Source organism: Aotus nancymaae, unplaced genomic scaffold, assembly GCF_030222135.1.
Source record: "Aotus nancymaae isolate 86718 unplaced genomic scaffold, 86718_ANA_hifiasm-v0.15.2.pri h1tg000015l_0, whole genome shotgun sequence".
Lineage (NCBI taxonomy): Eukaryota > Metazoa > Chordata > Mammalia > Primates > Aotidae > Aotus > Aotus nancymaae.
Window position 1 is genome coordinate 8,949,859 of NW_026988426.1, and position 21,867 is coordinate 8,971,725.

General features: G+C 35.2%; 1 protein-coding gene across 4 annotated transcripts in view; it reads right to left on the reverse strand.

Annotated features, from left to right (window-relative positions):
• Window positions 1-21,867, reverse strand: part of RNF145 (ring finger protein 145) — a 46,814-nt gene that overhangs the window by 8,027 nt on the left and 16,920 nt on the right. For all 4 annotated transcript variants that reach the window (XM_064376497.1, XM_064376495.1, XM_064376496.1 and 1 more), the window contains exons 4-8: window positions 16,342-16,433; window positions 10,526-10,761; window positions 7,879-8,054; window positions 3,627-3,767; window positions 2,823-3,005 (exon numbers count right to left, since the gene is read on the reverse strand). In XM_064376497.1, coding sequence (XP_064232567.1) covers window positions 2,823-3,005; window positions 3,627-3,767; window positions 7,879-8,054; window positions 10,526-10,761; window positions 16,342-16,433 — 828 coding nt within the window. The remainder of the gene's footprint in view (window positions 1-2,822; window positions 3,006-3,626; window positions 3,768-7,878; window positions 8,055-10,525; window positions 10,762-16,341; window positions 16,434-21,867) is intronic.

Consider the following 21,867-nt stretch of genomic DNA (forward strand, 5'->3'; position numbering starts at 1 on the left):
TGGCAGATTTTCCTTCCCCTTTCTCTCTCCTTCATCCTTCCTTTTGATTTGCTTGCTCCCTGACAATCCAATAGGTGTAAAACAGTACCTCACTGTGGTCTTCACATTTCCCTTATCATGAATGATGCCGAACTTCCCTTCATGTTCACGTGTTTCCTCTTTTCCTAAATGCCTCATCATGTTTTTTGTCCATTTCTCTCATTCATTTGTAGGAGTGATTCTTGATCAAGAGTGCGTACTGGAAACATTTTCTTCCAGATTGTAATGACCATTTCTAACTTAGCTTTCAGTTTAAAAACTGCTATTATTCTAATATTAATAGTTAAATGTATTAATCTTTTCTTTCACAGTCATAGTCAATCTCAGTCTTCCATAGTCAGTTCTGTCAGTTTAAGAAACCTTTTCCTACTCAAACATCCAAAATATACTAATCTCAGTCGAACTTTTTGTTTTTGACATTTAAGTCCCTAACATTCTGGACTTCTTTTGTTTATAGTGTGAGACAGAAATCCAGTTTTTTTCTAGCTTCATTACAGACTAGCACCACCTGTCTCCACTCACCTGGCATGCCACTTCTGTCATACACCAGAATTCTACCCACATGTGGGTCAGTCTGGGGTCTGTATTCCACTGGTCTACCTTAGGCCAGTATTACAAACACCTCACAATATCTTCTGCTATGAGTGAAATACTTATTCTCAAATTGCCTAATTTATTTCAATATTGGGGTTACACTGGCTTCACAGAGTGAGCTGGGGAATATTTTTCCTATAGTTTGAAAGTATTTGTTTTAAATAATCTGCCAAGTGTGGTGGCATGCATCTGTGTCCCATCTCCTCAGAAGGCTGAGGCACAAGAACTGCTTGAGCCCAGGAGTTCAAGTCTAGCCTGGACAACATAGCAAGATTCCATCTATAAATAAATAAATAAATTGATTAAATAAATAAATAAATAAAATAGGGATAAATGTTCCTTGGAATTTGGTAGAACTGTCCTGTAATATCACCTGGCTTAAGAAGTTTGCTAACTGCTTTAATTGCTGTTGGCAGAAATTAAATAATAATTTTTACTTCTTGAGTCAGTTGTGGTAGGTGGCATTTTTCTCATAAATTTACTTCATTTCTTTTAAAAAGTATTGGCATGTAGCTGATGGTTATTCTCTTATTACTGTAAGCAATGATGGGAGGGAGGAACAGAACAGAACGGTTTATGTCTGTCTATTTCCTCCCACAGCCAAGAGGGCAGCCTCTCCTGCCTCAGGTTAATGCAGCTGCACCCACAGGAATAATACAGACACCAATTCAAAGTAACTATCCCAGACCCATATGACACTTCTCAGTTTGCTCCTTTCTCTCTAAATTTCCTCTGCATCCAATTTTGGAGAAAGCCAGTAGTGAGACTAGTTCAGCATCCTGGGAAGACCTACAACAGCATCTACTGATTCTTATAGTAGTGGAACAACGTATTTTTTCTTTCTCTTTTCCAAATACTAGTTTTATCACTATATACTAATTAGTGTAATTAATAACAAATATATTTACAGAGACAACAAATTGTACTTAGGTCAAAGCAATCTACTTTTCAGATCTACTAAGGGGCTATTTAATTGAGTGCACCCTTGAGTTCAACATTTTAAATGCTTCAGTCGAGAAACCTTAAACCTCGAAAATCTGAAATAACTATCATCAACTATGAGTAAGAAGATCTGAAACATGTCTAAGAGTTTGAGCTTATTTAAAGGGATTTTTCAGCCAGCCTACCACTTGAGAAAATTTTATACAATGTTTGGCAATGTGCATTATGGGGATACAAAGATGAATCTGATATACTATAATTAAAATGCTAATTTGGAATGTTTTAGAAATCTGCTGATACAATTCTACCTCCTAAGAGATTGGCTGTCCCCTTACTCATAAAAGGCTGCCAAAGAAACATAAATTCAGATGTATTTCTATAATCAATAATCAGAGTGTCGATAGAGCACTGGAAAAAAAGAGTGACACTGAATCTTAAGAAATTACATACAGAAATTCCTTGTATAAACTACAATAAAAAGACTGTATCTTTAAGGAACTAAATAATAGTTTGGCTTTTAGCGCTCACAAAAATTTCTGGATAGATACCTCAATTACCCTGATTTAATCACTATACAATGTATACAGCTCTCAAAATATCACATGTACCTCAAAAATATATATTATTAGTATACATCAATAAAATATACAGAGTATAAATTTTTTCTGGAATGTAAGAAGTACATGAAACCAACTATTAATTTCATTTGGTCCTATAAGTTGTCAAGAATCCTCATTTATAACCAAGTCAGTTGCAACTGTCCAAAGCTCTATCAAATGAGGCTGTTTTTCCATAAATTCTATTTCATGATTACTTGATAGTCTCTATTTTCCTCTCCTTCATTTACATTTCACTTAATGTTTTCTCTTCTTTAACTAATTTGCACAGAATAAAATTACATATTATTTGTTATATTTATTATACTAGACTAAATTTTATGCTCTATGTCCTTAATTTTAAAACTGGACAAACAGAAAAAGTAATAAATTTATCCGAAGCAGAAAAAATTAACTTACAATGCTTTGATGTGATTTTTAACTAAAAAATCTTGAGAGAAAAAAAATTAGAAAAGTCAAATAACTCAAAACATCTCATACAGGAAAAACAAAAAAAACATAAACTTACTGAATTAACCTAAGTTAATACCAATTACCCATATCCATTTATATTCCCTAAATATTTAGACAACAAATTCATGTAAAGAATATTACGTGAGTTAATTTAAAAAATATTAAAAGGATTCTTACTTGTCTCTAGATGCTCCCAGTGCCAAAACAATAGGATCTGCAATTTCTAACATAGACTGCAGGATAGAAGCTACAACAATGAAAAGGATAATACTGAGCAGGAATGCCCGATGAACAACCTGCAGTTCTATCAGCCCAGTCTGCACTGCCAGGATTAACAGCGTTACTCCTTCTGTCATGCCCCTAAAAAAAGGATACATTTTCAGAAAACATAAAATAATCTGAATCTCACTTAATTCAAAGAGAAAAATAATCCAAAGGCTTAGTAGACTGTTGTTACATATTTTTAAATCTACTGACTTAATTCAGACTAAAAACCTGATCAGTGATTAACTTTATAACATTAATGAAATAGTCATATATATCACTACACGTGCAAAGGCATAATAGCTATTATTTTACCATATAATGAGGGCAAAAACAGTAACTTCCAAGGCAAACAGAAGTTTTCCAACCAGACTTTGTTAATGAGCCAGATATTAACTACTGTACAGAGTCAGATTTTAACAGGGCTAAACTTCAAATGGGAAAAAGCAAACTTCTGAAAATCTCTTAAAGAAATCTATGGAAGATGTCCAATAGTCATCATAATGTATTAATACATACAACAAAAATACATCTTTTTTTTAATATGGAAATGTATTTTTTCATAGTACTTTAACCCAAATGTTGCAACCATTCAAAAAAACAAAACCTCTCAAATTCCATTTCTTCTAAAATTCATCAGCCAAAGAAATTCATCATTACTTCCTCAAGTTATCTATAGAATTTACATTTCTAGACATATTCAAGGAAAGAACTTACCGATTCATGGCAGGATCATTCATGAAAGCTCGATAACCCTGCAAGTAAAACTTGCAGAGTGTCAGAACACCCAAGGCAACAAAAGAAACCGTGAAGACCAAACCCAAAAGAGAGTAAGGAGTGCTGCAGCATTCCGCAATACTAGAAAAAAGGGGGAAATTAACAGACATAAACTTCACATTTGGAGTCAAAACATTTTAGGCCTATAATCACCAAGCTTGACCTGATCTTCATTAATTAAAACATCCTAAACCAAAATTTGAGGTGAAATCACCCAATTACTCCATTAATAATGTAATCATCTTATTCATCTTCAAACCCATATTTTTCTATCTTATTGGCAAATATGTAGTACATAGTACCATATCTGAAACAAGGTCTTATTTTAATTATCTAAAAATGCAGTAAAATTCAAAGAGCCTAAATCTTGTTCACAACTTAAGAAATATATAATTAGCATGTTGATAAGTATTCAAAAGAAGCTTGTATAGTTGGCCACTGTTCTTCCTGAAAAATGCCGGTTGTTCAAATTGTTACTGTGCTGCATTATAATGTGAATACTTGCTGCAACTCCTTATTTGACCAAACTGCTATGGAGCAGGTATCACTCCTCCTACTCTAACAGTATCTTACATCCTACTGGTATTTTAAAATTTAGGTTAAGACAAATGCATTTTTTAAAAAGGGGTTACTTCAAAAGCATGCCCAACGATTTGCTCCAAGACTATTTAAAAATAATTTTAATATTAATTTTTAACATGAATGTTTGCTATGATACTATTCATAAGGATAACTGAAAGACATTACACTAGAGCTTGTAAATATTTTCACTGAACTTCTTAATATTAACTTACGTGTATTTTATAAATACATGCACTATTATGTACTAGTGAGATGGATTTAGCATTTATACAGTATCTATCTTATCTAAATATATTTCTTTGAGACAGGGTCTTGCTCTGTTGCTAGGCTGGAGATCAATGGTACAATCATAGCTTACTGCAGCCTTGAACTTCTGGGCAAAAGCAATCCTCTGACCTCAGCTTCCCAAGTAGCTAAGACTATAAGAGTGTGCCACCACGCCTGGCTAATTTATTCTTTATACAGACAAGGTCTTGCTATGTTGCCCAAACTGGGCTCACACTCCTGGCCTCAAGCGATCCTCCCACCTCGGCCTCCCAAAGTGTTGGGATTACACACATGAGCCAAGGCGCCCAGCCCTTATATAGTATCAACATCTTAAGTTTTAAATTTCAAATTAGAATTCCACTTATGTAGATGAGGAATTCATTCAGGCAATCAATGTTTATCTTTTACTATGTAGCACCATGCTCCTATACAGTTATCTTTCCTACACAATTGCTTATAAGTTGATTTTTATGTGAAAGCATCTAATTTTACATGGTACCAATGTACACTATGAGAACAGTCTGGTTTTCTGTTAGGAGCCAAAATATCCATCAATCATGGTGGCTAATGGCTAGAAAAAGTAATTAATTTTAAGACATTACTACAATCTAATTTCTGAAATTAGCTTTGGGGAAGTGAAAAGAGTTTGGAGAATTTATAAAATTTTTCTTTGCTCTCTCTTCATTCAATAAGTCATTTTTATTAATCTTAATTTCTATTTTCTGGCTACCAAAAAAAAAAAACTTTTTGTTTTGCAGTTTGTTTTGGGGTGCTTGTTTTGCTGGTCAGTGTGTTTGTTTAGTCAGAGTATTCTGGTAAACTTCCAATCTTTTTCTAAATAAGTTGTTTTTTGGCAAAGAAACATAAATGTTACCCAGCAGAAAAAAGCATAAGTAAGAACAGAACAACTCTTACAGAGATAAAAATTAACAAAAGAACAATACGGGAACTTCTCAATGCAAATTACAACATTCTTATCATGAAAAAAGGCAATCTATCCTGGCTATGCATAGAAAAAAAAGAGAAGAATTATGTTAGCAAGATATCTAAATTTCATATAATACCCCAGTATTATTTTCTTACTTTGTAAACAAGTCCAAATTCATTCATGGCTTAATTGTTAAACCTATTGCACTAGGTTATACCTCATCTTACTGTACTTTGCAGTGGGTAACAATCTGGTTTAAAACACGACCAATTCAGTCCCATGCTGAGGTTATCCTAACCACAGAATTGTCTGTCTCTTTCTCTTTAAATTCAGTTACTTGTTGGATCATTTTAAAAGTCTGCAAGCTGGGCACAGTGACTCATGCCTGTGATCCCAGGACTCTGGGAGGCCAAGGTGGGTGAATTACCTGAGGTCAGTTGTTCAAGACCAGCCCGGCCAATATGGTGAAACCCCTCTCTACTAATAATACAAAAATTAGCTGGGTGTGGTGGCGCGTGCCTGTAATCCCAGCTACTTGGGAGGCTGAGGCAGAAGAACTGCTGGAACCTGGGAGGCAGAGGTTGCAGTGAGCCAAGATTGTGCCACTGCACTTCAGTCTGAGCAACAGACCAAGACTCCAACTCAGAAAAAAGTCTGTGGCCAGGCACAGTGGCTCAAGCCTGTAATCCCGGCACTTTGGGAGGCTGAGGCAGGAGGATCACAAGGTCAAGAGATCCAGACCATCCTGGCCAACATGGTGAAACCCCATCTCTACTAAAAATACAAAAATTAGCTGGGCGTGGTGGCGTGCGCCTGTAGTCCCAGCTACTCAGGAGATTGAGGCAGGAGAATTGCTTGAACTCGGGAGGCAGAGGTTGCAGTGAGCCGAGATCGTTCCACTGCATTCCAGCCTGGTGCCTGGCGACACATTGAGACTTTGTCTCAAAAAAAAAAAAAAAAAAAGTCTGCATAAAACCTCGATAATACTTACATAAAAACAAATAGCAGTCAAATTTATTTAATACTAAATTAATCATTAAAATGTATCTGACTTTGACATCAACTTACTGCATGCTTATAGAAGCTACTTAAAATTGTTATTCATTTTTACAAATTCAAAATCTGATTCAGTACCAAGTTTATCCTACTTATTTGTTAAAATAGGTTTTTGTCCCATACATTTTTAATGATATTTAGATTTGTATTAATGTTTTCCATGCTCCTTAAGGATAGTAAACTTGTCTTAAATTTCTCATAGCCTACAACACTTAGTACGCAGTCTTCCATCACACTGGATGGCTGAGAAACAATGACTATTAACTAGAACTTACAACGGCTATCTACCTATGTTTACTTTTTAGGAGGACATATTTTCATTCCTACTTTTTAAAATGACAATAAGCCAGGGAACTAAGATGTATATTCATGTACTAGATTCTGAGAATGTGAGATTCAAACTCAAGAGTGGAAAAAATAACAAATCTAGCATAAGCTCACAATAAAGATACTAAAATGTGAAAAGGCTCAAATGACATTTTAAAACCCTAAATATTAAAAACTGAGTCTTAGAATTATTTTGGGTTAGACCAAGCTTGACTAACCTGCAGCTGGGGACAGCTGTGAATGCAGCCCAACACAAATTTGTTAAATTTTCTTAAAACATTACGATATATTTTTTTTTTTTTGCAATTTTTTTAAAGCTCATCAGCTACGGTTAGTGCTCTTGTATTTTAGGTATGGCCTAAGACAATTCTTCTTCCAATATGGCTCAGGAAAGCCAAAAGATTGAACACCCTGGGTTAGATAGTAAAGTACTATTATCTACTTATTTCACCAATTATCTGACTCTATCTCAATACTGAAGCCAACAGTAAAGAGAGGACTTAGGCAAAGTGTACAGAATAAGTCACAGGCTTCGAACTCAGGTGGGTCTGAGTGCCAGTTCTGCTTCTTTTAGCACTGTTATTCCTGGTACAGTTTCTTCAGTTATAAAATGGTAATTATAATAAAGGCACCTATCTCTCAGGGTTGCTGTAAAGATTAATGTGAGGCAAAGTATTTAGTGGTATGGTATATTTTAAATACTCAATAAATATTATTTTTATAATACAGTTCTTTCTGATTGACCCAATAGAATTTTAACTTGAAATTGAAAAAACACTTTTACAATTTGCTATGTATCTCTCCACAAATTTGCTGCACTATGGTCCACAGTGCAGCCAAACAAACCACATTATTATATTAGCACCTCCCTGCATTGCCAAACCTAGGTATCCATGAATGAAAATCCTATCTTAAGAAAATATGAAGTTGTGTAACATGAGAGATTAAAGGAATCTGAAAAACTTACTATTTCTAGATCAAAGTTTTCTCTTTCTAAGGTTATATATAGTATCATGGGCTCTTATTAATTACCTTGTCAGAAAAAGGAAAAGAAGCCTCTCACGTGACGCAGGCTGATCTCGAGTACTGAAATAGGAGTAAATCTGAAGAGCAAACAATACGAGCCAGAAAACCATGAAAAGAACAGGGACTACCAGTTGATTCCACAGGGACATTCCCAAGGCGAGAAGGCCATATACCTCCACTACCTGAATAAAAACATAAGATAAAAAGACATCTTGCATCACCATCAATAAACACTTTTAAACACTTAAGAGTAAAATCAGAAGTAAAATATTAAATAGCTTTTCTTTTACTGCAAGATTGTTTCAGCTAAATTCATTTAAAGTTAGCCTATATAGTTAATAAATAGTATATTTTTTAAAACTTACTGATTTTGCATTCTTATTAACATTTGAGGCACACTTATCTGACAGCAACAGTAAACTGCCCTAAAAGTTCAGGGATAAGGTCAAAACAAGGTCATATTCAGTACAAAATGACCTTAAAGGTAGTTTGAGGAGACTTGGTAAACACTCATGTCTAATCAAAATAACCAGGACTAGCTTGAATGGATAATACTGCTTGAGGCACTAGGGAAAAATATGTAAAAGTAAAAATTTTCAGGGTTTATTCAGAAATGTCATAAATAAGAAACAGTACAATGGAAGAATAGTACTTAATGAAAAATTTTTTGCAGAGCAAAGACAGTTAGCAAGTCTTTTACTCCCATACACATCAATTCTCCTTCCTCCTACTGTGCTTTTTATCAAGCTATGTTTCTCCATTTGGTTTGCCAAGTGTAGTAACACTAGGACAAGGATATATCTTAAAAGCAAAAACAAAACAAAACAAAAAGGCTTAATAATCTGCAACTCACTAGTTTTCCAGTTTATAAAACACTCTCCTATGCAATTACTTAGGAAACATCAATCCCAGAATCTGATTCAATCTGGGAGCATAGGCGTAACCAAGTTTCTAGAGTTACTATGTTAGGGACCAGACCCTGGTAACACAGCAGGAATTCTGCTGGGGAGCTTACAAAACCAAAATCTAGCAGTCAACTGGTCTTGCTGGAATCTCTCAATGTGATACCAGAATGCTTCGATAAGGTATAAAGAGCTAAGTATTAAGTAAAACTATACTGACTTGCAGATTATTCTAAATTTAAATTTTTTCATCAGTAAAGCAAAGGCTTTTTCTACAATCCAGTCTAACTCTTATTTTCCCCAGTGGCAAAAGATTAAAAGAAAAAGGAAAACTGCCCAACTAGCTGCGAAATTATTATTAGAGGCAAACTGATCATTAAGAGGCAGAGAATACTTTTCTTCCTTTCCATTCAAGAAACAGACTACTAAAAAAACACTATCTGTTCCCATTTCTTGCTTATCTAATTCTTTCCTGGTTACACATTTTATAACCCATATTTCCAACAACTCCACTTAGTTGATGTATGAATCTTATGGCAACTGAGTAAACATGACATTTAAAAATGAAGGCTCAGATTATTCAATATATATTTAATATTCAATAATATTTACTGAATATTCATTATTTATTACAAACTAAGCCTTCATAAGTCTAAATTCAAAGAAAAAAAATATGTATCTTCAATTTGTCATTCTTACCCTGAATACAACTATAACCCTTCCTGCCCTGCTTCTCCATGAAGCAGCTCTTCACTGACTGTAGAAATAATCTCTTCTCTGGAAGATCTACTCCTGGGAAAACTGCCCAACTTAATCACTGTGTAAGATGAAGACAGAAACAGGCTAAGGCCAAAAGCTTAGAGAAAGTATTCTCAAAGATCTGCCCCTGGGGCCACAAGAGAAAACCTCACTTAGTTGTAACAGTTAAGTCTATTTGAGATCTTCCTGTACCTTAAGGACACAGTCAAGAGTTGGAAGACAGTGATATTTTAACACTCTCTTTTTATACCACTGTCAAGTTTAAAATCTATTTCATATGCTACAAACTGTCAATTAAACCAAAGAAAAACATTTATTTCCCAAATGTGTATTGTTTGTATCTGGGAGTAATCTGTCTTAGAGCAAAGGCTGAAAAAAGTAGGGGAGAGACTTTTACAAAAAGCATGTTATGTTGGCATAGTCAGTTCAAGTACTATACCTAATTGAAATCTAACATATTATAACCCAGAACTATTTAACTTTTCTGTTTAAATTAGGTACACAAAGGGAAGAAACTGTAGTCACAGGAGGAGTATAATCAGGAGGAAAAAACAGGATTTGACTTATAGGTATTCAATTATTTATTATTTTTGTCTTCATTACAATAGCTAACACATATGGAACACTGTCTGCCTGGTACTAAACTCATTTAAATCCCACAGAACCCTTTGAGGAAAACACAGCTTTTATTATTAGCTCCACTTTACAGAAAGTCAAGCAATTATCACAAGGTTACACAGATAGTAACCAGCAGCATCAAGGTATGATCAGATAAAACTGCTTTAAGAGAACCACTTCGCTTTACTGCCTTCTCCATAGAACATAAGAATCTTTCAGCTGCTCCCAATTGGGCTCAAAATAGCTGCTGTTTCGAAACTGTAAAAAAAGAATGGTACCATAACTATAACTGTGAAATAAAAATGAACTATAAATTTAATGTGCTTAACATTTATGCAGAATTTTATCTACCTGAGTATGACTGTCAATCTTACCTGAACCAATTCTCTATATGCAGATTTAGCAAGGTTATAAGGTACCAAAAGATTAGACCCAAGAAAATAGAGAACTTCCAATCCAGTAAAAATCATAGCAAATTTATTGATGATAACAATAGTCTCCAAAGGAACAAGGCAGAGTCGTGCTAGCAGAGGAAGCATGTGAGCTGAAAAGAGCCAAATCTGCTTTGTTTTCATGACACAGGAGCATAAAGTACACACCACCAACTGACCTAAAATGGGGAATAGAATACATTTAATTTTGAGCATTTGGCATCCACAAAATAAAAACTAAAACACTGTCGATAAGGATAATAACACAAGTTTTGAAGAAGTCTAACTAAAATCTCGTAGATAATGTTTTAAATCAAACTTCATCTGACTATAATTACATATTCACATGTTCTATGAAATTTGAATACTAATTCCTTAGGGCTGATCTGGAAAAACCAGCATAAATCTCCACTGGTCATCTGTGATGGCATGTATAACATGAAGAAAACTTTAAACAATGTCTAATTCAGTATTGTGACAACTCAGTTGTTACTGTTTATATATAGCTTCTTTTCCAAAGGTACTCAATACTTAACTGTTTTGGTCTATACGTTTTACCTGAACCAATTCTCTGTATGCAGATTTAGCAAGGTTATAAGGTACCAAAAGATTAGACCCAAGAAAATAGAGAACTTCCAATCCAGTAAAAATCACAGCATAAAATCCAAGAAACACAGTTACTTGTTCCAGATCATACTGCAACAATATTTGTTCTGAGAATGTTTTAATCTTTATTTTTTGAGGACCATGAAAACCTCCCAACTAACTAAATCATAAGTTAAAACTAAAAACAAACTAAATTCTTCTCATTGGGCATTACATATGATTACAGAAAAGTCAGAAATACAGAGAAACAAAAAGGGAAAGAAAACACTCAGCCTTTTATAATCCCACAACTCAAAGGTAGCCCTAAGAACACCTTGGATTACACTGACTGTATGTGATATATTAGCATTTAGTCTTTTCCAAATAGTCCATAATTATAAAATGCTTTGTATGAATAAGCTTTTATATTATGACATCCTTGTATAAACTACTTGGAACACATTTCCTAATACTCTCTTCGGCTAGAAATTACTGAATCAGAAAAAATCATTTTTAAAGACTTTGACACATTGTCAGCTCCCCTCCAGAAACAATTTACCAGTGCATAATGTGGCCGTTTTTCTATTAACTTGCCAATAGTTGAGTATAATTTAGAGAGGGGAAGAAGAGGGAATATTTCCTCAGATTTGTTTTTTTTTTTTTTTTTTTTGAGACAGAGTCTCGCTCTGTCACCAGGCACCAGGCTGGAGTGCAGTGGCACGATCTCGGTTCACTGCAACCTCTGCCTCCCGGGCTCAAGCAATTCTCCTGCCTCAACCTCCCGAGTAGCTGGGACTATAGGCATGCACCACCACGCCCAGCTAATTTTTGTATTTTAGTAGAGATGGGGTTTCACTATGTTTGCCAGGATGGTCTCGATCTCTTGACCTCGTGATCCACCCACCTTGGCCTCCCAAAGTGATGGGATTACAGGCATAAGCCACCGCGCCCGGCCCTATTTTCTGTTTTTTAAATTGCCATTTTGTTGGTTACTAGCAGCACTAAACATTATCAATAAGTATAGAAAAGCATTTCCAATTATTCGGAAATAATTGGAATTTGTTTGTTTGTTCACATTCTTTGTCCATTTTCCCACTGGAATACATATTCTACTGCTTGATCAAAATATTAATCCTTACTCATATGACTGCATTTTTCTAGTATGTCCCTTGTCTTAATATTTTTAATAACTTTATTCTCATATAAAAGTAGGTATTGAAAATAGTAAAACCAATTTTTTTCTTAATGGTACCAACCTTTAGTGCCATGGTTAATTACATGGCTACCTCTACTCAAGATTATACAAATAGCTATATTTTCTTTTAGTAATTTTTAATTTTAACTTAAAAATTAATGCATTTGATTTATTGTGGAATAAGAAAATAAAGATCTAAGTTTGGTATTTTGCAGATGTTTAGTCAGTTATCTCAAAATTGGTTACTGAAATCATCCATTCCTTTCTCATTCATTTGAAATGCCACTGTAGTATGCTCCAAAATCTTTTACATATTTAGGTCTGTGTAAAAACTTGTTACTTTTTGTTTTCAGTGATCTATTCTAATGACTGTACCACCCTGTTCCATCATACTGATTGGACAAATCCTCTCTCATTGCTCCTTTCAGAATTTCTTAGAGATTACTAAATGTTATTTTCCAGATTAATTTAGAATCATTAGTCATATTCTTACTTCTTGTCAATGAAAATCAAAACAAAAATTTGGGACTTGTTTATATTGTATCCATATACATGTTGAATATTCCGAATTCAAAAATCTTAAATCCAAAATGCCCTAAAATCTACCATGATGCTCCAAGAAAATGCTCATTGGAGCATTTTAGATTTCAAATTTTAGGATTAAGGATTTCCAAACAGTAGTATAATGCAAATATTCCAAAATCTAAAAAAAAAAAAAATCAGAAGTCCAAAACATTTCTGGTCCCAAGCATTTTGAATAAGGAAAATTCAATCTGTAATTGTTAGAAAAATACAAATATGTCAACCATTTTTACATAAGGCCCAACACTTGTAACAATCTACTGTGTCATAAAACACATGGTATTTTGTCTCACAAAGCATTAATTTTGGCCTTTAAACAACTGACACTAAAGTAATGTGAAAAATATTCATAAAGGCATAAAGAAGAGAAAAACTCATCATAATACAGAAAACAAGAAGTCACCAAATGATCTTGCTTCCACTGTGCTTACAGCTATGAAACTTAAATGTCCTTGGTTCAGCACAATGTAAACTTCCTCTAAGCTCTGAAAATTCCCTTAAGTCTATGCCAGCACATGTGGTGCTCAGCAATGGAGTTACAGGCTCCATTTATCTTCTTTCATAGAAGAGTATGACTCATATGGCATATTTAAGAGAAGACTACTCCTCCTGATTAGGTGGAAGAAGGAAGGAGTCATATTGTTGGTGGAAACTCCCCCTGAAGTTCCAAAAGAGTAAGTTGTTTGTCTTCTGATTTGCCTATTTCAACTTTTAATTCTGAATAAATCAAAATCCCAAAGTGCTCTTTAGATTTCAGGATTCCACTATTAGGAATATCTCCAAGAAGTCTGCAACCCTAAGATCATGGCATATTAAAAGTACCCAGTTTTTCAAAAAAGTTTGCTATTGAAATGAAGAAAAACACCAGAAATTTACTTTAAAATCAAAGTTGGAAGAAAACATGCTCCTTACTAGTTTATGAACTTTGGAAAGTTGAATCTTAGTTAAGTAAACAGAAGACCATGGCCACTGATAAAAAGAGTTTTAGTATATACGCCTCATATTTATAATACAAACATATCCATCATAAAATAAAACTTCATAAGCTTTCTAACTTAGCCAATGTTTTCATTATTGAATGTTACTGTTAATAAATATGCCAACTCATACAATATAGTCATTTATAAAGCAACATTATTTTGTCCTCTGCTGACTTTTAAAATCTACTCTGTGGAGATTCGTGGTTTTCCTTTCCCTAGATAAAACCCAAGGCAAGTCCCATAACTTTTCTACTCCAGCTTAGGTTACAGTCTCAATTTAACAATAACCAAAACTTTCATTCAAACAGACTTAAAGTTGAGACTTATCCCTTACTCTAGAGTTCAGGCCTTCTAGGGAAACCATTAATTTTGGCCTTTATGCTTTAAGATAGAAAATCTGCAATTGGGAGAGGGGGTGGAGAGGTTGTGGTTGGCTTCTTTCTCTTTTTTTGACCTAGCACTTCTCCCTCTCTCTCTGACTCACCCAGGATTGAAGCAGGTAGGGAAGAAGGAGAGGGAGGGAAGCAGGCAGGTTCCTACTTAACTGGACTCTTACAATAATGTGGTTGGTACTGGTGCTCCCTAGACTTGAGGTGTCTAAAACTGATTTACTTTCCCCTGGACACTTTTATGGGTTCTTCTGAAACTGTTCCTATCACTGTGGCTCTCTCACCTGCAAGCACCCTTGGTGCTTGATATACACCCTCCACTGGCTATTTTTGGCTCTTTTCTCAGCTTCTGGGAATCTGGAAGGCCAATCCCCGCTGGGGCCTTCTTGAACAGGACCTAGGAAATCCTATACAGACTTTTGGGGCCCTTATTTAGTTCACAAGAAACTCATAACCTTTGCTCCACAATTTCCTGTATCAGAAGATACAGGAAAACCCTGTAAGGCATTTTCACTCCACAATCAAAACACCCAACAAGCAACTAGCCTATTGATAGTCCTTTATATCAGATGTGAGTCACATACATAATTTTAAATTTTCTATTAGTGTCATTTCAAAAAGTAAAAAAGATAAATCAACAATATATTTTATATAACCTAACATATCCCATTGCTAGTCCTTTATATCAGGTAAGAATTATAACGTGAGCCACATACATAATATAAAATTTTCTAATAGTGTCATTTCAAAAAGTAAAAAGAAACAAGTTATATCAACAATATATTTTATATAACCTAACATATCCCAAACATTATCATATAGATATTGAATCTATATTAAAAGTTAACAAGACATATTAAAAGTTAACCTGGTTTGTATCAACTATTCAAAATTGAGTGTGTGCTTTACATGTACAGCACACCTTAATTTTAATTCACCATGCTGCAAGTGCTTAATAGCCGTATGTGTCTAGTTTTGGACAATCTAGTTTTAGATTTTGCAGGTTGAAAAGGGACAAGAATGATATAGTGGACTTCCGGGCCTCAGGGGGAAGGGTGAAAAGTGAGTGAAAGATAAAAGACTGCACGTTGGGTACAGTGTACACCGCTCAGGTAATAGATGCACCAAAATCTTGGAAGTCACTGCTAAAGAATTTATTCATGTAACCAAACACCATCTTTTCCCAGAAACATATTGAAAAAAAATTTGTTAATGTAAAAAAATAAAAGAGTGTAACTCATTTAAAAAAAAGAAAAAAGACGTTGCAAGGTGAGTCAGACACCAGTCCACAGCATTCCCCGCTTCACCACACAAGACACATAACGCCCCTAAAGGTCCCCCACTGAATCCTCTAGCGTAAAGGGCTAGGAAAGTATTTCAGAAAAAAGGAGTTCTCTCTGAAGAAACCCTCCTTTAATCTCTAATATTTGGCCTTTCAACACCTTCTACATTGGTGAGTTTCAAAGTAACAAAATAGGTTTTCTCTCCCTTCCTTTTTTGCATTTTGGCATGGTACACTCTGGTAGGGGGGTCTGGTATGTCACTTTAAATTGTACCTTTATTGTTTTTAGGCCTTAGCCAACACTTCTGCTACCTGAATATTTTTAACATTCTGCTATCTGAATATTTCAATCACATCTCAAGTTGTTAATGTTTCTGGACTTTTATTTTTGACAATAAGGTGATGGCTTTCAACAGCAATAAGTAAATTTAAGACACTACATGTTTCATTTTAATCTTTCAAAGTAATAATTAGCTCTATTTAAAAAATAATCATCTCAAAAACTTAAAAAACCTTAAAAAACACAAGCAACTATACACTATGTACAATATTACTATAAATACATAACCTATACATGGGGGAAAAAAGACTTAAAAAATACATTAAACAACGGCTATATTTGGAAAAAGTCACCATGAATCATTTTTGAGAATTCCATTTTTTAAAAAAACGAGTATGCACGAATTGTGTAAGTTAGTAAAGCTGGTTGGTTCCTACCTACACTTTAACTGTTTTATAATACTTACCTATTAAGGCTGTGGTAAACCGATTCATGGAGAGAGGTTCTAAATACATTGGTCCCTCATAGGCGAACTCCAGTTCACTCCGAACATAGTCCCTAAATAAGAAAATATCATGATAAGTATGTATATATTAGATACATTCTAAGCAGAATCACAATATGCTTATAAAAGCATATTATGTTAATGATACCCCTTTCCCCATCTAATGAAAAATTTAGGTATGAAGAATTATATAGAAATGGCATTCATCTCTGTTTTCTGTGCACTAGAAAGACAGAAATGGAATCTTATCATGCAGAGAAAGCTGCCAAAGCTCCACATTATGAAATTTTATTTCTTCTCATGGCCTTATTAAATATTTTATGCCCAGTAAAAACCCAATTGAGAGGTGGTCTCTCTCAACTCTACTACACTAAATAATGATATCTAGTGATATTACGCTAAATGTCTCCTTTTTGGCTATCTTCCACCACCATCACCCTACCTTCGTCTTATTTCCCTCAAAGTTTTAGTCCCAGTTATATTTTATTAGTCCCAAGTAGAACCATACACTAGTTAGAAAACTGGGGGATAGCAGTACAATCCTTAAAAATTGTCATTTTCAACTCTATATGAAATCTATGATGAGAACTATAATATTTAAGTAGGCTACATATTTACTTTGAAGCAAATTTTAGATCAAACAAAATATTCCTTATAAAATTTAATTCATTTAAAGTGTGACTACTGAGAAATAGTAAGCTTTAAGTAATAACCAAAGAGGCTTTACCCACTGAGAAAACAGGCAGGAAGCACAAACCAGTAAGTTAAGATGACAGTACTGGAAGACAGTTTGTCTCAAGTATTTTTGGTATCAAAGAAGGGAAGTTTGTGTCAAAAAACTTCTTCCTTCTTTTCTTCAACTTTTAATGCTTTATTCATTGTATTTAAAACAGAACATTTCAAGTATTTCTAAACAAATTCATATGGCTCCATTTACTTTTTCTATGAAATTACTTCCCATTAGGCAATGAAGTGGAATTCAAACTTTAGCACTGGATAGCCAAACAAGGAAAGACCCTTACACAATCAGCCAGAAAAGTATTTCCCAAAAAAGAATCAAAATTTAAAACTAAACTTTTTTTAAAGAATTGAAACAGTTTCTGAGATTATAAAAATGTATGACTAAGTTCTATGGGTGATCTAGCAATTCTCCTTTATCACTCTTAGATGACTGCATCTAACACATAATGTATTAATTGTCTCTTTCTACCAAAAGAGAAAGATGAATTCTCAAGAAGAATTACTTTAATGCAGTGGTTGTCAACCAAGGGGCAATTTTACTCCTGAGGGGATATTCTGCAATGTCTGGAACATTTTTGGTGGTCACAACTAAGGAGAGGTATTACTAGCACCTATTGGGTAAAGACTAAAGATGCTGCTAAATATTCTGCAATGCACGGGCTAGCCCCTAGAAAAAAAAAGATTGAGTCCAAAATGCCAACTGTGCAATACTGAGTAACCTTATTTTCATGTAGAAAGGTACAAATGCAAACACATAGATATCCGATTACTACAGGTAACCACCAATGGAATTATATAGTTTTAGGATAGAAAACTAAAGAATTAAGAAAATTATGAAATTAGAATAAAATGCACATATAAATATTATTAATACAAAGCATTTTTAGAAAAATAAATTTATATCTAAAAGAGATATAGGCCGGGCGCGGTGGCTCAAGCCTGTAATCCCAGCACTTTGGGAGGCCGAGGCGGGTGGATCACTAGGTCAAGAGATCGAGACCATCCTGGTCAACATGGTGAAACCCCGTCTCTACTAATACAAAAAATTAGCTGGGCATGGTGGCGCATGCCTGTAATCCCAGCTACTCAGGAGGCTGAGGCAGGAGAATTGCCTGAACCCGGGAGGCGGAGGTTGCGGTGAGCCGAGATCGCGCCATTGCACTCCAGCCTGGGTAACGAGAGCGAAACTCCGTCTCAAAAAAAAAAAAAAAAAAAAGAGATATAATAACTCTGAGTCTCGGTACTATCCAGACCTTTCCCAATAATTTCTTTTTGGTCTTAGCATCTCTTTCTCCAATGGATCTAGTTTAAACAGGGGCCAGGGAAAATCCACACAGATAGAACACAGATTGGTGATTGCCAAGGGCTGGGGAGAAGGGGAGACAGGAATAATTGCTTAATGAGTATTGAGTTTTATTTTGGGGTGACAAAAATGTTTTAGATTTATATAAAGGTGATGGTTGCACAACATTATGAATGTACTATATGCCACTGAATTGCTCACTTTAAAATGATTTAATTTTATGTTATATGAATTTTACATTAGAAAAGGGAGAGGTCAGCTCCAAGAGCACTGTTCCCAAGGAGAAAGCCACAGAGTGCCCCAGAAGGACCTCAGTCCCAAATATCTCTTTGTGAGGGGCAAGAAAAGACAGAGAATTGAGTTCCCTGCCATGTTTTCTTTACACTGTTTGGTTTTGGTCACATATTACTGACACTTTATAATAAAGCTCAAAACTGAACATTATGTTAGAATTTCTTATAGCTGAGATATTTGTTAATTGTTCTACATTATCTGACAGCCTACTTTAGTTTATCTTCTTTTAAAAAACTTCTTTGTCAGGCCGGGCGCGGTGGCTCAAGCCTGTAATCCCAGCACTTTGGGAGGCCGAGGCGGGTGGATCACTAGGTCAAGAGATCGAGACCATCCTGGTCAACATGGTGAAACCCCGTCTCTACTAATACAAAAAATTAGCTGGGCATGGTGGCGTGTGCCTGTAATCCCAGCTACTCAGGAGGCTGAGGCAGGAGAATTGCCTGAACCCGGGAGGCGGAGGTTGCGGTGAGCCGAGATCGCGCCATTGCACTCCAGCCTGGGTAACGAGCGAAACTCCATCTCAAAAAAAAAAAAAAAAAAAAAACTTCTTTGTCTTTCTTTAGAGTTTCTTACCTTAAATTCTAATTTCACGTAACAAAATTTCTAGGAATAACTAACATTCTCTGTTTCTTTTTAGCTCAAAAAGAAATTACTGAATAGATAAAATGTTGCTGGCACCCTGCTAGGCCCTGCGAATGCTGCACAGTCCATACTAGCATGCAACTTACAAACAGGGAGGGGAGATAAATACTTAGTTCTATAATTATTTAATTATGATGATGATCAGAGCTGTAAGAAAAAATACAGCTACTGTGAGGATTCTAAAGTCTTTTTTATTGATACATAAAAAGATTTTAAGTTCACAGCTATATTTAAAAATTACATCTTTTATTCTCTTTATTTCTAGGTTCTAACTTTTCATTTAACTATTAATATTTCTATCTGCCTTTTACTTTTTTATCTTAAATACTACTTATTTTACCTCTCCTATTTCATATGGTTATTATACAAGGTTTTAATGTAACTATTTCCTTTTCTTTTATCCAGCCCTATATTTCATTTCTTTGTTTTTTTAAGCCTTCTCTTAACTTTCTAATCCTTTCCATTATTTTCTTTTTATTTCTTTTTACTTTCTCTATACTCATTATTTTGGGATTTGCTGTGATTATAGGACACTAAGCGAGGTCTGCATTCCAGAAGAATAAATAATCCACCTTTAGGCCACAGTGATAGCCCTGATGTTAAGCAGTTTCCTCCCACTTGCTCTCTTACTTTGTCCTCCTCTAGGATCCTAGGACTAGTTCTCCAATACTGTACTGCCTCCCACATTACTGCCCAACCTGAGACTTTGTATCATTCAGTCATCATAGTTTCAAAATTAATAACATCCCTAGGCCCCTTAGAATCTTTCTGATTTGCTCAATTCCTCTCTCTCAATAGAGTTCTTCAAAATCCTCCCCTTGGCTGACTCCCCAACAAGCCCCACCTCAATAAAGACAGCCAGGCCTAGAAAACCTGCAGACTCTCTCTTTAGGCCAGCTCAGCTTAGCCTGTTGGACTCAAGGCAATGGTTTTGGTGACAGCTAAACTACCTAGTATGCCACACAGCCACTGTGGAGCTGTCTCTTCTGAAAGGGGGATCTGGGCATCCCATCCCAAACTGTAGAGAAGAACTGAAATAATAATCAGTGTTAACAAAGATCTCTATATCTAACTTATATACATCTTCTAGGCCATCTCATGCTGGCATTGAGAACTCTTGGTTACTCGGTCCCAACAGGGATGGTGATTCACAACGTAAGAAAAACAAGACAGTAAGCCTAAATAAGAAGGATCGAAAGTGGGAATTATCCAAAATTCCATGAGTCATCTGAGGTGAAAAATTAGTTCAAGGCAAGAATCATAAAATTCTAACTTTTAACAACATCTTATGATTCTCTTAAGAGTCAGGTGAGCTATTCAAGAGAAGCATTACAATTTTTCATTTTTAAAGATTTAAATGGTGGAATGTATTAAGATCTTCAGAAGCAAGAATTCCTGCCAATCTGCTTGTAACTGAATAAAATACTTTCCTTCTTAAACGTTTTTTCATTTGTGGAAGGCTGACAATCACCCCAAGGCACTAATAAACCAAAAAAATCTCTGGAAAATCTACTTCCCTAGTCCTGTAATCATAGCCTCCTCTCCTTTGACTCAAACTGGGGCCATAAGGAAATGTACAAGATCTATGCTCAAGCCTGTAATCCCAGCACTTTGGGAGGCTGAAGCAGAAAGTTAAAGGTGGCAGAAGTTAAAGAGTAAGACACCATCCTCCAGGCACCATTTGGAGCAGAGAAAATCAGCCAGGAAGGAATAAAGGAGGAACACGCAAGAAGAGCTGGGAAACACCTTGGGACTTTGAGAAGTAATTAGAAAAACATTAAAGAGAATTGGAGGTACTGTTTCAACAAGAGGGGCGAAAAACCCAGTGACTATTTTAGTTATTCTTTTCCTTTCATATTCACAGAAGTGGTGAGAACTGAACAGTATTTTACAAACTGAAAGTACCAGAATATTATACATCCATCTCTGGACGGTATAATTTCAGGTGATTATTAACTGCCTTTAAATTTTCTGTATTTTCCAAAAATTGTTTATAGTGAGCACCATAATTTTATAATCAGAAAAGTTAATGTTTTAAAAAACTCAACAATGAAATTCCTAATATGTAAAAATGCTGTTTCTTTTTTTTTTTTTTTTTGAGACGGAGTTTTGCTCTTGTTACCCAGGCTGGAGTGCAATGGCGTGATCTCGGCTCACCGCAACCTCTGCCTCCTGGGTTCAGGCAATTCTCCTGCCTCAGCCTCTTGAGAGTAGCTGGGATTACAGGCACGCGCCACCGTGCCCAGCTAATTTTTTGTATTTTTAGTAGAAACGGGGTTTCACCATGTTGACCAGGATGGTCTCGATCTCTTGACCTAGTGATCCACCCGCCTCGGCCTCTCAGAGTGCTGGGATTACAGGCGTGAGCCACCGCACCCGGCCCCAAAAATGCTGTTTCTAAGATTAAATTTCAACTACACCAAAATCTGTTTCAGACTCTTATTATGGCTTGTACTATATGCAAGGTAACTGCCACTCCTCTTAGAATTGGAAATATATTTTATTGT